The following is a 20,038-nucleotide window of genomic DNA, read 5'->3' as shown; positions in this document are numbered from 1 at the left end:
AAGTTCAAAATGTATATATGTCCTGAGTACTGAAATTCATATCAAAAAAAATCAAAAGAATAACAGTTCATATTCCTTTCACAACCATGTGTGGGAGATGGATTCTTAACCAAGCAGTAAATAGATACAAAAAAATAAAACATGTAATTTTGATAATGCGAAATCAAGAAACATTTGCACAAACAAAATTAAGGCATCTAGGATAAGAAACATTGACAGGGGGAAAAATCTGTGCATCACATTTATTGAAAAAGGTTTTGGTATCCAAGATAGGTAGATAACTAGCATAACTCTGTAAGACCAAAAACTGTTTTCCAAAAGAGAAGTGGCCAAAGAATTCCCAAAAGAAGAATTGCAAACTGTTAATTACCATATGAAAGAATGTTACTAGTCAATAATAAGAGAAATGTAAATCAAAACAACCCTACAATTTTACCCCCACAGTCCTCAAATATGTTGACATTATAAGATAGACACACTAATGCACTGTTGGTAGAGTTAGTACATTTGAAAATCACTTTGTAATTATGCAAGCGAAGTGGCTATTATGTCTGCATTCTTTGATGCAGAGATTCCACTCCTAAGCATATGCCCTTGAGCGGTCATTGATAAAAACAAATGCTCCAATTACAAGATATTTGTAGCACACTTTTTTGTGGTTGAAAAGAACTGGAAAAAAATACATGACAATAGATTAGGGAATGGCTAAATAAATTATGGGGCAAGTGGGAGGCAGGGCGGCCAGGCCTAGAGTCAGGAAGACATCAGATCTTCCTGAGGTCAAATCTGGCCTCAGATACTTACTAGCTCTATGACCTTGGGCAAGTCACTTAACCCTATTTGCCTCAGTTTCCTCATCTGTAAAATGAGGTAAAGAAGAAAAGGCAAATCACTTCGGTATCTTTGCCAAGAAAATCCCCAAAATGGGGTCACAAAGAGTCAGACATAACTGAAAAGCAACAGATGAATAAAACAAATGTTGTATGTGATATATATATATATATATATATATATATATATATATATATATATATATATATATATATATACACACACATATACATGTATGTATGTATAATGGAGTGCTACTATGCTATAAAACATGATGAATATAGAGAAATATTGAAAGACTTAGAAGAATGGATACAAAGTAGAGTGAAGAAAACAAATGCTTGCAACTATATAACTACCACAAAATAAATGAAGATGGATGTTGAGAATTACAAGAAAACAAGCTTGTCCCCAAAGGAAAAAAATGAGAAAGTTCTTTCCTCCATACACTTTTGCAGAGGTACTGGGTCCCTGAATGTGGAATATTGCATATACAATCGGATGGTTTTTTGATTTATTATTGGTTTTACAGGTTTTATTCATTTCTCATTTTTCTTTAAATAAATTATACTTTCTTAGAAGAGGACTCTGTAGGAGAAAAAAAGAGAAAAAAGGGAAATTTAGGGGCATCATAGGACAGAAAGATATCAGTAACATTTTATTTTAGAAAATGCTCATTGTTTGAGTGATTTAAGACAGCTTCTAAGTTAACTCCTTGTAATAATGCTTTCTCTAATATTTATGGTCATAAATAATCTTTCTAGGAATTTTCATGGTAAATTCTTTGTCCCTCTCGTATGCTTATCACCTTCCATTTAGCACAATAGTTTTTGGGTGTTGGAAGGTTTTTTGGGCATATGTTTCTGATCCATTGACTGTTGATAAATATGTTATTTAGGGGTAGTTAGGTGGCACAGTGGTTATAGCACTGAGGTCTGGAGTTAGGAAGACCTGAACTTAAATTTGGTGTCAGACACTTAACTAGCCATATGACCTTGGACAAGTCACATAACCCTTTTTGCCTCTGTTTCCTCATTTGTAAAGTGAGCTAGAGAAGGAAATGGCAATCCATTCCAAGAAAAACCCAATTGCGGTCACAAAGGGTTGGACATGACTAAAATGATTGAACAACAGCAAATAATATCTTATTTGTCATTATACCTCCCCTCAGTGCCTAGTACCATGCTGTGTACTTTGGTGTTTTAAAAATGTTCAATGAATGAAAACAGAGTGGTTGAGTTCTAACATTTTAAATTCTAAATAGGGAATACTTGTTCAATGTGGGGATATTGTAGACTTTCTATTGAACTATAAATCTCAAATCTTGTCCCTGATTTACACATCATGAGGTTTGACTGATATCTTAGCAACTGCTAGTAAAATATTACAGTAGACATTAAAGAGAACAATACTGTTATATAAATTTTCAAGTACTTTCCAGCTGTGACTTTTTTTGTGTGGTTTTGTCACTCCTGCTAATAATGCCTTTTAGGTTATTTTAGAATCCCTCATAAAATATGACTTTTATTATGTTTGAGTGCTTACCTACCAGAGAGAATTCTTGATACTTGAAACCAGGAAGTAAAGAATATAAAAGATTTAAAGTGACTGATAGCTAACTGAGATCACAGTATAAACTATTTTACATTTGTGGTAGAGATTGTAGCGTACCTTGTGCAAACATAGAGTGTGAGCTGATCTCTTTGTGAATAAGGTACAACTTTAATGTGCCTCAGTTTTCTTATTTAGAAAAATAGAAACTGGAATTCATTGGGGTTCAAGGAGGAGTATTTATGTACTAATTGTAGGCTATAAATCATCATGTAATGTGAAAGTGTTCTTTGTAATGAAGACATTAAATGGTTAGCTTCCATGAACTAGCTAGCTAATATGATTTGCTTCATTGTTCTCCTTTTGGAACATTCAGCCTAATTCAAGCCAATTTCAGGCCTATCCGAAATAGAATGTAGAATTGTCTCATTTTTCTAGGGATTTAAAAAACAACTTTAGTTTTAGTGGCCTGCTGTTATTACTTTTGGTATGAGAGCAGTACCTTTACACATTTAAAAAGTATGTTAAAAAGCTAATGCTTTGAGCCATTGACAAATGGAGAAAAACTAACTTAAACAAAAACCCTGGTTGTCAGCACTATATAAGGCTTTATAGGTAAGACTATTCTCTTATTATGTATGGAGTCTGCACCTCTCTTCATTATTTAACCTGTCATTTTCAGTTGATATGTAGCTTTGTATTAGCAGCAACACCTTGCCACATAGGGCTTATTATTCAATTAATCAAACGTTACATTTATTGAGTACTTACCAGCTATACTAATGCCCTGAGGGTTACACAAAGAATCCTGATCTAATGAGGCAGGCAGTTAGATCACAGTGGTTAGAGCACTAAGACCTGGAGTCGGGAAGACATAAGTGTAAATCCTGCCTTAGACAGTTACTGGCTCTATGACCTTGGACAAATCAGTTAACCTTCCTCTGCCTCAATTTCTTCCTTGTAATATGAGAATAATTTCCTAGGATTGTTGTGAGGATAAAGTGAGATATTTGTGAAGTACATTGCAAACATAAAGTACTACTTAACTCACCGATTTTTGTTATCATTATTTTAGCAGCCCCTTCCTTTAAGAAACTTACTTATAGTTTGATTTCAGAGACAACATTACATGATAACTAATAATAGACAGTACATGAGAGAAGAGTCCTTTGAGTCTTACAGATAATAAGACTATTCACATCAGTTTGGAGGAAAGGTCACTGTGGAATGGGGTACTCAGGAAAGATTTTTACAGAGAAATTGAGGTCTATTAGTCCTTGAAAGATGAGTAACATTCATATAAGCAGAGGAAAAGGTGAGGAGAGAATTACAACCAAGGAAGTGTTTTGTGGAAAGACATGGGTGTAGAACCCGGTAAAGCATGTTCAGATAATGGTGATTAGCTCAGGCTGTCTGGAGACTCCTATTTGAATATTTAAGAGAGGTAAAAATAAGACAGATTAGAAGCAGATTGTAGAGTATCTTAAATATTAGACCTATACATTTGGACATGGTCTACTAGGTTCCTGAAGATTTATGAGCAGAAGAGTAACTGATGAAAGCAATGATTGAGGTAGATGAGTCTGGCCTTTAGGTGAATTATTCATTTGTAGGTAGGACTACTAAAAGCTTGGGCTATTCTATTGGCGCAGCCTTTGAGACCCTAGAGTCACCTTCATTCTACTCTAAAGTAATGGAGTAAGACTTGGGTGGAAAGTCCTAAGCTATGAAGTGGAAATAATAACTGCCCTACCTATGCCAGAGGATGATTGTGAGAAAGGCATGAAACCCGAATACAGTGGGGCATTAGAGTAGGAGGTAACATAGCAGAGAAATAGCAATCCCTGCTGCATTGGAAGCCAGCTTGGCCACTGTCATCTTGGTAAGATAATTCACTGTCTCTCAGCCTCTCCTTCCTTATCTGTAAAATAAAGTGTTTGACCCATCGTACCTTCATAGTACCTTTTTGTTTTAGGTCTGTGGTTGTAAAGGAAAGGTACAAAGCATTATTAGATAGAAGGCCTTATTACTCTCCCTCTTCCAGTACACTGCCACCAATGAGGTGAAGATCAGAGAACATTAAATTTGTAGTCAGAGTGTTTGGGTTCAAATCTCAACTCTGCTTTTTACTAAACACTGTGACTTTAGGCAAATTACTTAACCTCTTTTGGCCTCAGTTTCCAAAATGAGGGAATTGGACAAGATAACCTCTAAGAGCACTTCTGTTTCTCAATCTTGCTGCTCTATACAGCTAGCCTAAAACCATACTTTATGTGTTTCCCACTGGTAGGGGGTATGGGTGCTCAGGGTAGCTCAGGTTCCACATGAGGACAAAATTGGCAAATGCAGGGACTTTAAGAATTCACCAAAGGAAATTTACTTTGCTGTAGCCTATAAATAGTCAAAAAGGGTATACCAGCACCTCAACTTATGTAGAAGCAGTTCCCCTTATCTCCAAATGGAAATTCATATAATCTGCCAAGGAGGTGTGATCTGGACACCTACAAAGTGTGAAGCGCTCTATTTCCAGATGTTGGGTATTTTTGTGCCTTTAAGGATTCACATTATTATTGCCAGAGAAGATTATCAAGTGAAACATTGGATGAACCTCTCCTTACTCCCACCCACTCAACTCCTGGTACAATTAAGTCCCAGGGGTGGTTGTGTTACCTTTTAGGGGAAAAGCAAACACACAAAAAACTTGCTGCAGAGGGAGGTGAAAAACCAGTTAGTTATTGGTCCTCTCACAATATCTCATCCTACCATCCATTCTGGATGACTTCTTGCCCTCTGCTTTGCCAGTGTGTATTCACATCCTCTTTATCCCTCGCCCTGTGTGCTCCATTTCTAGCTGTGGGAATAGTAATGAAATCCATACTGCTATTGCTACTGGAAAACTGACTTGTCCAATGTCCCTGTGACCACTTTTCCCTTATGTGTGTTGTCTCCTTTCTCTAGAATATAAGCTCCCTGAGAGAAGGAACAGTGTTGCTTTTGTATCTGTAGTCTTGGAGTTAACACAGTGCTTATCATAAGATAAGTGCTTAAGAAATACTTTTCATTCATAGCTTCAAATCTGTGTTCCTTTGGCTAAGTCTAGCACACAGTCATATGGTCTCTAAGCTATAAAATATGTGGGGTTTTTTTTAAATTTAAATTTTGTTTTAAATTATTTTAAAAAAAGAAATGCCTAAGGTATGTGAATATATCTTTTTGCCCATGTCCTAACTATTCCTTGCCCTGTTATCGTTTATTCTTAAACATAATTATAAAGTGACAATCTTGTTCTTCTGTGCCAGAAGTCTTGCTCAGTAACTAATTTATTCTCAGTTTTCTAGGCTTTGTGTTCTGTTTAGCTAGGGTCCCTCCAACTCTTCTCTTTGCTGAAAGCCGTTTTCCCAGCTCAGTCTCTTTTCTTAGTTCTCTTGAAAAGGAAGCTAACAGGAAAAAAAACCAAACCAAAACCATAGTGCCCCCATGACCCTATGTATGTTCATGTCTCTTATTCCTGTTATTTTGTCTTACAAGGAAGATGCAAAAGGTTCTCTGCTAATGTCTTGTTTTCCCAGCAAGAAAGAAACATTTTTCTACTTTACTGTCTAGGAAAGATTGTAGGATCAGAGGATTTAGAACTGAGATGGACAAGAGATGAAACAGTATTCTTCCTTTTCTTTCTCCCCTGTCTTTTAAAAGAAAATTTACATAAGATCTCTGACCTGACTTAGCTAACAGTCTTTTACCATGTTGCCCTTAGGATTTGGCTCTACATACTGCTGCAGTTATGCAATTTAAAGTGACCGTATCTTTTACAGTGAAACAGAATTTTTAAAGCAATAAATTAAGTAAAAACATTGAAAAAATGTGTTCATATATTACATATTAATGTATTTTAGGGGAAGGAGAAGGGAACGTGCACTTGTATAGCTTCTCCTATCTACTAGGTGCTGTACTAAGCACTTTGTAAGCACTATTTTATTTGATCCTCACAACAATCTTGCTTGGCAGGTGCTGTCATTTTCTCATTTTAAAGTTGGGGAAAGTGAAGCAAACAGTTTAAATACTTGCCCAAGGTCATACAGTTGGTGTCTGAGAAAGTATTTGACTCATGTCTTCCTGTAGACTGTACCACCTTTCTACCTCATTTCAGGCTGGTAAATTTGATTGTGTTTACTGTGGGGAAATTAGGATCACTAAATCTGCATATTTTTTAACTGTGGTTCATGGATTAAACCTTGGTATGGGAACAATGTCAGTTAATTTCAATCTATAGAAAGATGTGGAGATACGGTTAAGTGAATGTAATTACATTTCCCTGCCTTAGTAAGTAAAGTATTTTGGACTTAATTGGACTTTCTTCCACAGCTGAAAGTATTGTAGTTGCTTTTGAAATATCAATCTTTTAATTTTATAGCGCTGTAGATGTATATGTAAATAGCGTGAAGTTTATATAATACTTTCAAAATTGCAAAGTACTTGCATACATTTTCTTATCTGAACATTTAGAAATCCTTAGGAGATTGGTTTTTTGTTTATTTGTTTTTAAAGAACATATTAACTCTCCATACTGGCGTCTTTTTCAAAGAATTGAATTGTTGGGAAATTGTAGTTATTTGAGGGTTTTGCTAAGTATTTTGGTTTATTGGGACAAGGAAATTTAATGAGTTCTAGCACATTTCATGCTCTAGATGTTAGACCAGTGTGTTTTAAAAATACTTGCCCTTACAAATGAAGTAGATTGCCAGTGGTATGAAGAGAGGCAAGAGTTCTGAATTTGGAGTCAGGTGATGTGGGTTTAGTTCTTAGCTCTACTATTTCCTAAACTATGGGACAAATACTGGATTGTTTGAGTATCTAAAAATACTGCTTAGTTGAGTGACTGAACAGGTTCTCTGCTACTGTGATGGACAGTCTCAAAAAGCAAGAAATTTGGCATGTCCTGATGCCATCAGTTCTTACCTTTGTCAGGACTCCCTCTTTCTCTTACCTTCATTTTTTCCTTTTCTTCTGCCTAATTCTTCCTGGTTAAAAATACTGCCTAGATCTTAAAACAATCTTTCTTTACTCTGAAATCCCTCCAAGCTTATCATCCTGTATAATCTGCTTCCTTTCACCCTGCAGAAAACAAACAAAAAACTTCACATTTTACTCCATTTTCTCCCCTCTCAATTCACTTTTCAACCCCTTGCTACCTGACCTTATCCCTCTAGTAAAATTTCCCTGTCCAAGTTTATCAGTGATCTATTAACTGCTAAATCCAAGATGATTGCCTCTTATTTCTCAAATTTTGGCATCATCTTTGACTTTTCTTTTTCTTCAGGACCCACATCCAGTCAGCTGCCAAAGGGTCATGATCATTGATCTACATCTGGAAAGAGACCTTAGAGGTCATCTAGTCCACCCCCTCATTGTGTTGTTCAGTCATTTCAGTTGTGTCCAACTTGTCATGACCCTATTTGAGGCGTTCTTGGCAGATACTGGAGTGATTTGCCATTTCCTTCTTAAGTTCTTTTTACAGGTTAAGGACTGAGGCAAACAGGGTTAAGTGACTTGCCCAGGGCCACATAGCTAGTAAGTGTTTGAGGCCAGATTTGAACTCAAGAAGATGAGTTGACTCCAGGCCTGGCACTCTATCCACTGAGCCATAGAGCTGCCTCTCATTTTACAGTTAATGAAACTAGGTCCCTGGGGAATTAAGTTACCTGCCTGAGGTCACACTGCTGAAGCACTAGGAGTTTGATCTGATACCCAAGTCATTCCCTGTATCTGGAGTAGTCTTTACTTTTGTCTTTGGGAAAGAGAGTAAGTCTGATGACTTTGTGCAACTCTGCCTCACTTACATCCATGTTATGCACAAGTCAAGATATCACCTAGTGATGTCATTGGCCCTCTTTGAAAATAAAGAACAAACAACAAACACCTAGTTTATCTATGTGTTTCCTCTCACCTGGTCTATTGGAATAGCTTTTTAAATCGTCCTTTCCTTTATTGGCCTCTCCCTTTACTAGTCGATATTTCTCCAGGTCTGGAATGCCCTTCTTCCTCAATTCTGCCTCTCTGAATTCCTAACATCCTTTAGTGTACTTTGGAGCTACTTCATACATGAAACTTTTTCTGATTCCTTATTTCTTTGTTTGTTTATTCTTCTTGAAATGACCTTGTCTTACTTGTATTTACGTATCTATGTATTTGTTGCATTCCTTGGTAGAATAAGGTCCTTGAAGGCAGGGATTTTGGTTTTTGGTTTGCAATGCTTAGTACAAGGCCTTATAAAGGCAGATAATTAATAAATATTTGTTTAAGTGAAGGGCATGTATTTGCCCAAACATTCCATTCTTAGCAGCACTCCTGTGATTAGGGCAGAAGCCTTTCTGTCTTTTGCCCTTCCATTATCCCTTTCTTCTTCCCCTGACCCTTTAAGTGTGGGGAACAGAAAATTGATCAGTTATTAAAACAGTCTTTAGTTTATCAAACAGCTGTGGAAAACCTTAAAATATCTGGGTTAATAAGCTTTGGCTGTAATGAGATGTAATTGGATTGTTATGTATTTGCTGAATTGAGTCCTTTGCCTGTTAGAACTGTATATATTAAACTGTTTTGTCTACTTGTATAGATGCTGCTGACAGAGTATTTGGATATGAAGAACACTCGAACAGCTTCTGAACCATCAGCTCAGCTTAGTTATGCCAGCACAGGACGGGAATTTGCAGCATTTTTTGCCAAAAAGAAACCTCAAAGGCCAAAAAACTCTCTCTTTAAGTAAGTACTAAGACAGCAGATAGGAGCGATTGTTACTTCCTCAAACCCACTGGGACTTAAAAGTTGCTTGACAGTAAATTACATTATACATTTAAAGCATTGGTTTGAATGATGTCATAGTGAGTTGATTTTGAAAGGCTTTCTTTAGTTCTTTGCACTATTGTTTATTGTTAGTTAAAGCTGCAGTGTCTGAAAGTGATTCTTGGAATATCGTCACTGTTTAATAAAAAATTCAAGGAACCTTGGGGAAATTAATGGAAAAAGAATATTCTACCTTCTGAGAAAATCCCTAGTCCCAAGTAGTTATTCTTTTTAATAAAACTCCACATTATTTATGTTCTTTCATGCTCTTTGGGCACAATATTAATTGATCAAAGGAGTATTTCTTTCCTTTTTTACTTTTTCAAACCTGTTTTGTCTCAGTTTCCTCATCTATAAAATGAGCTGGGGAAGGAAATGACAAACTACTCTAATGTCTTTGCTAATGAGACCCCAAATGAGGTTATTAAGAGTCGGACACAACCAGTTGACCAAAAAACACCCTCCTTTCTCTCTTTTTCCTTAATATTATTTAGGAAAAATTCCTCCAGTTTTTTTTCTTTTGGTTATAACTGATTTACGAGCACATACACACACTCTTCTATTCAGCTGGAATAGAATACATAGTTTCTGTTTTCTTCATATAGTATATGAATCAGACATGGAGTTAAGATTTTGTTTTTGTTTTTTTTTTAAATTTGAGTTTCTATTTGTTATATGTAGTTGAGCCTTCTATACCCTTTACTTAGTCAATTTTGAAATTGTATGCATTTTGTGTTTTTTAAAGAGTTGGATTTACTTACTTTGAAGTGTGTTCTTTTCTCTTTTCCACAGGTTTTATTCAATTACATATAGGAACTAGATAACTTTGGCATAGTTAGTGTACTTCATTCCTTCTACCAATCTTTGTCTGAGCATATTAAGGAATTTTAAGGATTTCTAGTCAAAAAATTCTTGACCTTTAATTCTCAGCCCCAGATTTGACACACAATTGTAACATATCCACAATCCTCTTGAGGTTGTAGGTCATTGACTCCTAGCAAATAGAAAGGATTGGAGAGTTTCAAAAAAATCTTTGGGTTATGAAGGGTTAACATTTTGGTGAAATCCTGTTATTCTCAAGTGCAAGAAGTACTTTATTATCTATCATTAATTGTCTCTAGCTAAGGTTAATTGTGTGTACTTAACAGCCATCCTCTCTTAGCATGTTTGTCTTTCTTTTCCCTTTTCACAACCCTACTTTTCTCTTGTCCTCTGGCCAGTAGCTTTCAGGTGCTTTTTGGAGGTCACTCTTATGTCTTCTCAAGGTGACTGGCAGCTAGCATTTGGCCCACACTATCTTACATTAGGCTTTTGGCACCCATTCAATTTTTGGCTAGTACATAGTAAAGAATAAGTGTAATGATTTTTTTTCTCTCACACTTTGGTGCCTAAGTGTATTTATTCCTTCCCATTGTCTGTGAATGACTTTTCTTAGTCCTCTAGTTCTTAGATTAAAAAATGATGGTGCAACTCCCCTGTAATGGAAACCTAGCTTGTTATCTCTCATTCCTATTCTTGTATTTTACCACCTAGTGACAGTGATAGTTAAGAGGGTTTCTCTGTGTCTCTTGACTACTGGAGGGTTTTGTTTTTATATTTTCAAATTTCAGTGGTGAAAAGAGCCCACCAGTGGATTCACTGTTCAGTTGTTGTTTAGTCATTCTAGTCATGTCTGACTTCTTGACCACAAGGACAAATGTCCATGGGATTTCTTGGCAAAGATACTAGAGTGTTTTGCCATTTCCTTCGACAGGACAAACAGAAGTCAAGTAGTTTGCCCAAGGTCACCCAGCTAGGAAGTTTCTGAGACTGGTTTTCAACTCAGGTGTTTGTGACTCTAAGCCCAGTGCTTAATCCACTGCACTACCTAGCTGCCTTGCCTCCTTACTTTGTCTTCTTTCTAGATTTCCTTTTTTAATTCATTGTTTCAGATTTCAGAAACCTATTTGGTTTGGTTTTGCATCTCTGGTTTTTATTTAAGACCCTGAATATTTTTCTTATGTCATTCATTATTTCCAATTTTAGGAATCTCTTCAGTTATCATGTGAACCCTCTCTTTCTACACCCCCTTGTACAGGGCCTTATAAGGTAGATAACAACACCTTCCCAACTTTTTTATTATGAAACTGCTTTTGTGGAAGATAGAAACATCCACTTTACAATTCTGTAAAAGTGTTTTATTTGATACTTGATATTTGACAAAAAGCCAATGATATTTTGGTAGACATACTATCTTGAGGGCTCTAAATTACAGTCTGTGGCTGGTCTTCGTCTTTGGGATATTTAGTTAACAGTATTTCCAAAGTTTTCCTGATAAACAGAAGCCTTCTGAGAATGACAAAAGTGGAGTTTCTTGTCCAGTACCAGAGAGTAGGAGACTTAGGTGAGGCACAGCTGTGAGATATTGAATCTTTCTGAACTGGGTAGTGATATGCTCATAATGACACTTAAAATGACCCTTTATTGCTCCACAACTCTAATCATGGCACTTCCCTGCTCCAAAATCACCAGTCCCTCCCTAGTGCATCTAGGATACGGCTGCAGCTTGTTCTACAATCTGACACCAATCTCTCTTGGCAGATAGAGTTTATATTACTTCTCTCATTGTAGCCTTCATTCCCATTCCTGAAAAATTGGTGCTTTTGCACAGACCATCCTCTATCTTCTAATGTGCTCTGCCTGTTAGAAGCCTCAGCCTCTTTCAAGGCCCAGTTTGAGAGGAAGCCTTTCTTGGTCCCCTAGTTACTGGGTTCTCTCTAGCCTCTCATTACTTTGTGTTTATTCAAAACATCACAGCACATACCAATGTTAGTTGTAACGTTAGTCTCTCCTCTTACCCCCTAATAGCAGGTAAACTTGTTGAGGACAGGAGCTGTGTTTTTTGTTTGTTTTTCATCTTTTCACCTCCAGCCTCCTGGATACTGGCTTGCACTTACTAGCCACTTAATAAATATTTGTGGGATTGTTGAAGTATTGAATGCAGATTAAACTAACATGGGAAAAGGCCTACCAGGAGAGTGAAGACAGTTGGAACAGTTCAGCAGAAGTGGTCTTGTTACTTTTTGTGGTTCTTCTTTGCTTCCCATTACTTTCTTGGCCATGATGCTGGAGGAGCAGGTGTGAGGTGACTGAGGTGTTGTTCTTTTGGACTAAGTAGGTTTTTGGTGGTCTGTACTATTATCATCTAAACCTGTCCTTGCCTTCTGTTCCACTGTAGGTTTGAGTCATCCTCCCATGCTATCAGCATGAGTGCCTACTTGCGTGAGCAGAGAAGGGAGCTGTACAGCCGAAGCGGAGAACTTCAAGGTAGGTAACAAAACTTCCCAGGCAAAGTTATTTTTAAGCGCACAATCTGAAGCTTTTCTGGCTTGTGAGTTTATAGCCCTCATTCACAGGGCACTTTCAAGATAACAGAACTTAAAGGCTTGATAATCTTTTTCTTCTATCACTTCCCAGCATCTGTTGTAGGGCAACTCAAACTGTCACTGTGACCACAGAATTCAGACTAGGTGCTATTCAAGAAAGAGCTCAAGGCAAAAGATGGGCTCAGACACTCCATGCTCAGAGATGGCAGACTTGGGCCTCAATTCCCCAGAGGAATTCCAGTATTCTGCTTCAGTCTGTCACTCTTGATTTTTGCTATTATCTATCCTGGAGAATAGAAGGCTTGTCTGAGGATTGCAAATGGATAACTTTGGAGTCCATTACTATGAAAGGGAAGAAGGATAACTCTGAAGGATATAGGTCATTCAGCTTAATTATGATACATGAAAGATACTAGAAGAAATGATCAGGAAATTGAATTGTAGACACCTAGAAGAGCACAAGACAAAGGAATCTTACATGAGAGTAAATCACCTAGTTTTATGAAAAAGAACTCATCATCCTAATAACACTGCCTTCTATGATAGAGTGATCGTCTTGATAGATACGGAAGAAGCAATACATAGTGTGCAGTTGGGTTCTGTTAAGGTTTTTGATTTTGTGCCACTTGATGTTCTCAGTAAACTGATGGAAACTGTGGAAACTGAGTCAGAAAAATCAATCCCAAAGTCTAGTGATGGATAGGGCTTCATCATTTGGAGGGGAACACTTGTTAATTAGTGAAGTAAGAAGTCATTTTTAGGTTCAGTTTTATTTCATATTATATTATGGACTTGGGTGGTAGAAGTGAAGGTGTGTTTATTAGGTTACTTAACACCTTGAAAAGTAGGGAATGTATGTGGATTGCTACCTTGGGCTCATCCTCTGGGTCACAAGAGCAGTATAAGTTAGCAATGTACTCATATAATCCTGGGACCGATTAGTAGCAGCATGATAACATGTGAATAAGTAATCTTTCTCCTCTGCTATATTATTGATTGAATACTGATTAGAATGCTGCATCTTATTTTGGGGGTCTTCATTTTATGTGGGCTAAGGAGAAATCAGAAGGTTCCCAGGAAAGAGTAGCAAAAGTGACTAAAATGATTGGAAAATGAAATTGTTGAAATGGGAGTAAATTTAACTGACAAATACTTATTAAGCACCTGCTGAATGCAAGGCAATATGTGTGACCTGATAGCAGGCAGTAGGTTAGTGTCAGGTAAGCGCTACAAATAATAAATGTGTTCCAGGGGATCTCAGGGAACAGAAAGGTCACATTTTATTGCAAATGAAATCATAAACAGTTTCATCTCCACAAAAGACTGGCTTATCAGCTAAGTGACATGTACTAACACTGCTTTGCATGATTAATGATGATTTAAAACTTTTTCTTTCTTTTTTTTTTTTTTATTAAACTTTTAACATTTATTTTCACACAATTTTGGGTTACAAATTTTCTCCCCTTTTTTGCCCCTCCCCCCCCCAGACCCTAGTTTTCTAATTGCCCCTGTGACCTATCTGCTCTCTCCTCTATCCTCCCTCCCTGCCCTTGTCTCCGTCTTCTCTTTTGTCCTGTAGGGCCGGATAGCTTTCTTGACCCCTTAACCTGTATTTCTTGTTACCCAGTGGTAAGAACATTACATTTGGTCCTAACACTTTGAGTTCCAACTTCTTTAGCTCCCTCCCTCTCTACCCCTTCCCCTTGGAAGACAGGCAGTTCAATATAGGCCATATCTGTTTAGTTTTGCAAATGATTTCCATACTAGTTGTGTTGTATAAGACTACCTATATTTCTCTCCATCCTGTCCTGTCCCCCATTACTTCTATTTTCTTATGGTCCTTTCCCTCCCCATGAGTGTCGACCTCGTATTGCATTCTCTTCCCCATGCCCTCCCCTCTATCCTCCCCCCCATCCTGCTTGTGTCCCTGTCCCCCACTCTCCTGTATTATGAGATAGGTTTTCCCATCAGAATGAGTGTGCATTATATTCTTTCCTTTAGTGGAATGTGATGAGAGTAGATCTCATGTTTTTCTCTTGCCTCCCCTCTTTATCCCACCACTAATAAGTCTTTTGCTTGCCTCTTTTATGAGAGATAATTTGCCCCATTTAACTTCTCCCTTTCTCCTCCCAATATTTCTCTCTCACTGCTTGATTTCATTTTTTTTTTTTTTTAGTATATGATCTCATCCTCTTCAGTTCACTCTGTGCACTCTGTCTCTATGTATGTGTGCGTGTGTGTGTGTACTCCCACCCAGTGCTCAGATACTGAAATGTTTCAAGAGTTATAAATATTGTCTTTCCATGTAGGAATGTACAGTTCAACTTTAGTAAGTCCCTTATGATTTCTCTTTGCTGTTCACCTTTTCATGGTTCTCTTCATTCTTGTGTTAGAAAGTCAAATTTTCTTTCCAGCTCTGGTCTTTTCATCAGGAAAATTTGAAAGTCTTCTATTTCATTGAAAGACCATTTTTTCTCCTGAAGTATTACACTCAGTTTTGCTGGGTAGGTGATTCTTGGTTTTAGTCCTAGTTCCTTTGACTTCTGGAATATCCTATTCCATTCCCTTCTATCCCTCAATGTAGAAGGTGCCAGATCTTGTACTATCCTGATTGTATTTCCACAATACTTGAATTGTTTCTTTCTAGCTGCTTGCAATATTTTCTCTTTCACCTGGGAATTCTGGAATTTGGCCACAATGCTCCTAGAAGTTTCTCTTTTTGGATCTCTTTCATGTGGTGTTCTGCGGATTCCTTGAATATTTATTTTGCCTTCTGGTTCTAGAATCTCAGGGCAGTTTTCCTTGATAATTTTGTGGAGGATGATGTCTAGGCTCTTCTTTTGATCATGGTTTTCAGGCAGTCCCAGAATTTTTACATTGTCTCTCCTGATTCTGTTTTCTAGGTCAGTTGTTTTTCCAATAAGATATTTCACATTATCTTCCATTTTTCGAATCTGCGCGGTATGTTCTGAGATATCTGTCTTTCTCGAAAAGTCCAAAGCTTCCATCTGTACCATTCCAGATTTGAGAGATCTATTTTCTTCAGTGAGCTTTTGAATCTCCTTTTCCATTTGGTTAATTCTGCTTTTGAAAGCATTCTTCTCCTCATTGGCCCCTTGCACCTCCCTTGCCAGCTGAGTTAGGCTAGTTCTCAAGGTGCCAATTTCTTCAAGATTTTTTTGGTTCTCCTTTAGCAGGGAGCTGATCTGTTTTTCATGCTTCTCCCTTATCCCTCTCATTTCCCTTCCCAGTCTTTCCTCCATCTCTCTAACTTGATTTTCAAAATTCCTCTTGAGCTCTTCCATGGCCCGAGCCCATTGGGTGGGCTGGGACACAGGATCCTCGATTTCTGTGTCTTTGCCTGATGGCAAGCATTGTTCCTCCCCATCAGAAAGGAAGGGAGGAAGTTTTTTTTCTCCGATAAAGTACCCTTCAATAGTTTTATTTCTTTTCCCTTTTCTTGGCATTGTCTCCACCTAGTGGCCTGACCTCTGAATGTTCTCCTCACCCCCACCTCGCCTCCTGGTCCTCCCACCCAGCATTTGGGGACTGAGATTCAAATGCTGCTTCCCGCCTTAGGATTTTTGGCAGGGGCAGGGCTGCTATTCAGTGTGAGAATTAAGTTCAGGTGCTGAGGTCAGGGGCAGGGCTGCCTCTCTGGCTCAATTCCCTCAGGAGGTTTATGCACATACCTTCCACAATGGATCCAGGCTCCCGCCCGTTTGGGGAGCCCCCATCCGCAGCCGCCTCTCAGCCCCCACCTCCCGGGAGGGCCTGAGCCATGGGGGCACCTCCCTCCCCTCTCAACCCGCCAAAGAGACTCTCTCATCTACCCCCGTCAGTCACCTGTTGGTGGGGGGCCCATGCAGCTGCTGAAGATCCCGCCTCCGGATCCCTCTCAGAACTGTGTCTCTCGGAGCCGTGGCCGCCGTCGCCGCCGCAGGTCCGGGCTGGGCACCGCGTCTGCAGCGCGACAGACCTTTTGTGAGAGGTTTGCAGGTCCCTCTGTGGGTGGGGGGACCCGCGTGGCCGCTGGAGATTCCGTCCCGTAGCCCTCTCGGATCTTTTTTTCACGGTGTCGCTGCCGCGGTAGGGCTGCTCTCTTCTTCCCGCCCCAGCGCCCAGTCCCCGGCGTGAAGGACCCCCCGCGAGAGGTTTGCAGGTCTCTCCGGAACAGAAATCTCCCTCGCTCCAATATTCCGTGGTCTCTGGGTGCAGAATTCGCCCTGGGTTAGTCCCCTCTGCCGTTCTGTGGTTTGTGGGTTTGGAGCTATGTGTATGTGCGTCTACTTCGCCATCTTGGCTCCACCCCCCGATTTCAAACTTTTTCGAAGAAGCTTTATTCCCAGGAGGTTTTTCAGTTGAGGTATAACTGAGGTACGAGTGACGTACTGAATATATTGGAGCTGAGCAGGGATATGAACAGAATGGAAAGATTTTCCTTGTCTTAATAACATACTCAAAATGTAGTGCTTGGCAGAAATGTTCTAATATAATAGTGCTCACTGGTAGGGATCCCTTTTGGTAATGGAGACAAGTAGTGGGCAAATAGGTCAGATTAACTGTTAAAAAACAGTTTTAACTCTTGCCACATCACCTGACAGGAAAGCTGCCCCATAAGCTAACCTGATCTTTTAAAAAGTTTGCTAATAATTCATTTTGAAAGGAAAGTTTCTATGCTGAATGCTTTTAACATTTCAACAGGAAAAAAATCATATGTGCTTTCCATCATAAACGATGGTTCTTTTTCAGCCTTTCCATTAATCTGCCTGACCGTAGCGATATCTACATTTTAGCTTCATCCTTGAGAAAGTCTAATTGAATTGTTGAATCAGGTTGGTAGACAGTGGTGGAAGGCTGTCTCTTCTGTGAATACTGCACAGTCATAAGCTTCTCTTGACAACAGCTCACGCCACAGGGCTTGACTGTTCCCACTACTGCATAGGAGCATGACAAAGAAGCCCATCAAAAAGAACATGAAAGTAACATTAAAAATCTCATGTAAAAAGAAAAGTCGCTGCCAACCCCTCCTCACCCCCCTGCATTCAATTAAAAGTGTCACACATCCAAAAACCAAAGGAATTACAAAAAAAGAACTTTCTACTCTATCAGGTCTTCCCAATTGGGTCAGACATTATGGTCCAGGTGATTCATTATGTCTTCTACTTTTGGAGGTGGGCAAGTTCAATTTTGAAGACTTGTAGGATAGCAGGTAGATGGCGGACTTATGTGAAATTCTCTGCTTCTGTCAGTAGCATCCTGTTTGTTTGTACTTCTCTAGGAATTTAATTCTATTTAAGTAATTGTGTTGTAAGATAACAAGAAGAAGAATTATTTTAATGAATATTTAGTAGGACCATAGTTTCTTGAATGTTAAATTGCCTGATAAATATTTAGGCACATAAAAGTGGTGGTTTACCCTAGTTTTTGTGTTCAGTTCCAAAGGAAAGGAAAGTAATTGATTAATAGAGAATTCTTTGGGAAAAGCATATGTCTGTGGATTAGGAAACTTGGCCCCATCTTTGCCCCTACCACCTGTGTGACCTTAAGTAAAACCTCTTATACTGTGCTTATGTTTCCTCATGTGTAAAGTGGGAATAATTATACTTGATTTACCTGCCTTACATGTTTTGATGATAAAATTAAACTATAGGTTAATAGAAGTTCTCTTTGAAAAAATAAAAAATGTGAAACAAGTTAAAGTGGGCTGTTATTTTTGAACCTATAAATTTTGCTTTCTTCATTTTTTAATCCTACTCATAATACTACTTATCACAGTAGGTATGAACCTTATGTATTTGTTTGGTAAATTCTGTAGTTCTGAATAATAGTTTATACATGAAGTAAGAGCCCTTGCAATGTGTTTTCTCCTATTGAGAGGGGAAGGGGCATGAAGAATGACTAAAGTGCTTTAACTGCTTTGATTTAAATGGCTACAAATCCCATGATGATGATTACTGTTCCTGCTTCCACATCTCTGATTACTTTGGACTTTTGTAGCATATAGTTTAGGCTATCAAATGATTCAGACTTTGGAATGGTCTGACTTTACTGCTTTAGAACTGACATGTTCCAAAATAGCGTCATGAGGGTTGGGAACCTGGAATATCTGTGTTCTGACATGGCTGGATCTGACTTTTAACTTCTTTCTTGAACCCATTCTATTATAGTTCATTGGTTGTGTTATGAAGTCATAATATTTTTCAGTAGCATGATTTTCATTTGCTTTATGTATAAAAACCCAGATTTATGGCTGATCAACTAGCTTGTGATTATTTACTTTGCAGAATAATTCACTAAATGTTACTTTTAATTAACAAGCCCCCTAATATCATATTTAAAGTACCACTTCATTTGTACATAATTTTTCAACGACCTGTGTTTTACAAAATATGAGGTGCCTTAGTGTGATAGAGTAACTTCATACCTGTGCCATGTAACCCTGTCACATGTGTAGCTTTATTTGTTTAAGCGGCATGAGAAAATGCTTAAAAGATTTGTTTACCATTTGTTTAGTGGCTGTACAAACTATGCAGGAAACCATAAAATTTTTTTTCTAAAATAGGCAATGTTACTATAAAATTGTTTCTAGTCTTTCATGTGTCTGCACTGTTTCAGACCTTAGAAACATATCAAAACTAACTGCTAAATGTGTACATTTAGGTTCTTGAAATTTTAATCTTGCCATTTAATTTTAATCAACATAAATGTAATATTTGCTTCATAAAAAGATGTGCCTTCATAGATATTTAGAAAGACCTAAAATCTCTGCTGCAGAATTTTCTTTCACTAGTACAAATTATATACATTTCTTCATATAAATTTTATTTTTCTTTTTTAACATTTTAAAAATTTTCGAGTACTAGGGTCTCTCCCTTCTTCCCTACAGCCCATCTCCTACCCATTCTTTTTATGGATTTTCTATGGAAATGTACCCAATATTCTTTAATGTTTCTTGAATATGAAAGGCAGTAGATACTGGAGCTGTCTATCCAATATGCCTCATTCTTATAATACAGCTACTTCACTTCCTTTCTGGAGTCATAGGATTATAAAGTCAGATTTGGAAGGGATCTTAGAAATCAACCTTCCTTTTCATTTAAGGAAATTGAAACCTACCCAGAGAAGTGATATGATTTACCATAGGACACTGAATTTATTTCAAGTATTGTTGATGAAGATTTGATCTTGATTTTAATGGTCACTGCAGATTCTGTTTCTGGTTTCCCAGCATTAGTAAGCCCCAATCATTAGGATCATTCATAGTTTCAATAATTATGCTTTTATTCAGTCACTGAAAAAGTACTAAATATGACCTGACTGCCATGAGATATGGGGGACACTATTCAACACAAAAACGAAAGTTTACTGTATGTAATATGATAAGATTCCAAAAAAGTCAGTTATTTTGAAATACAGTTTTTGAGCTATTAAAATAAAACAAGTTCACCAAA

At 37.9% G+C, this 20,038-nt stretch overlaps 1 protein-coding gene across 5 annotated transcripts in view; it reads left to right on the top strand.

The window, feature by feature from the left end:
• The window catches only part of EXOC4 (exocyst complex component 4), a 945,346-nt gene that overhangs the window by 243,148 nt on the left and 682,160 nt on the right, over positions 1 to 20,038 (top strand). For all 5 annotated transcript variants that reach the window (XM_072650117.1, XM_072650119.1, XM_072650120.1 and 2 more), the window contains 2 exons: positions 8,993 to 9,138; positions 12,437 to 12,525. In XM_072650117.1, coding sequence (XP_072506218.1) covers positions 8,993 to 9,138; positions 12,437 to 12,525 — 235 coding nt within the window. The remainder of the gene's footprint in view (positions 1 to 8,992; positions 9,139 to 12,436; positions 12,526 to 20,038) is intronic.

Source organism: Notamacropus eugenii, chromosome 3 (genome assembly GCF_028372415.1).
Source record: "Notamacropus eugenii isolate mMacEug1 chromosome 3, mMacEug1.pri_v2, whole genome shotgun sequence".
NCBI classification, from domain to species: Eukaryota; Metazoa; Chordata; class Mammalia; order Diprotodontia; family Macropodidae; genus Notamacropus; species Notamacropus eugenii.
This window is presented reverse-complemented; position numbering and strand designations above follow the sequence as displayed.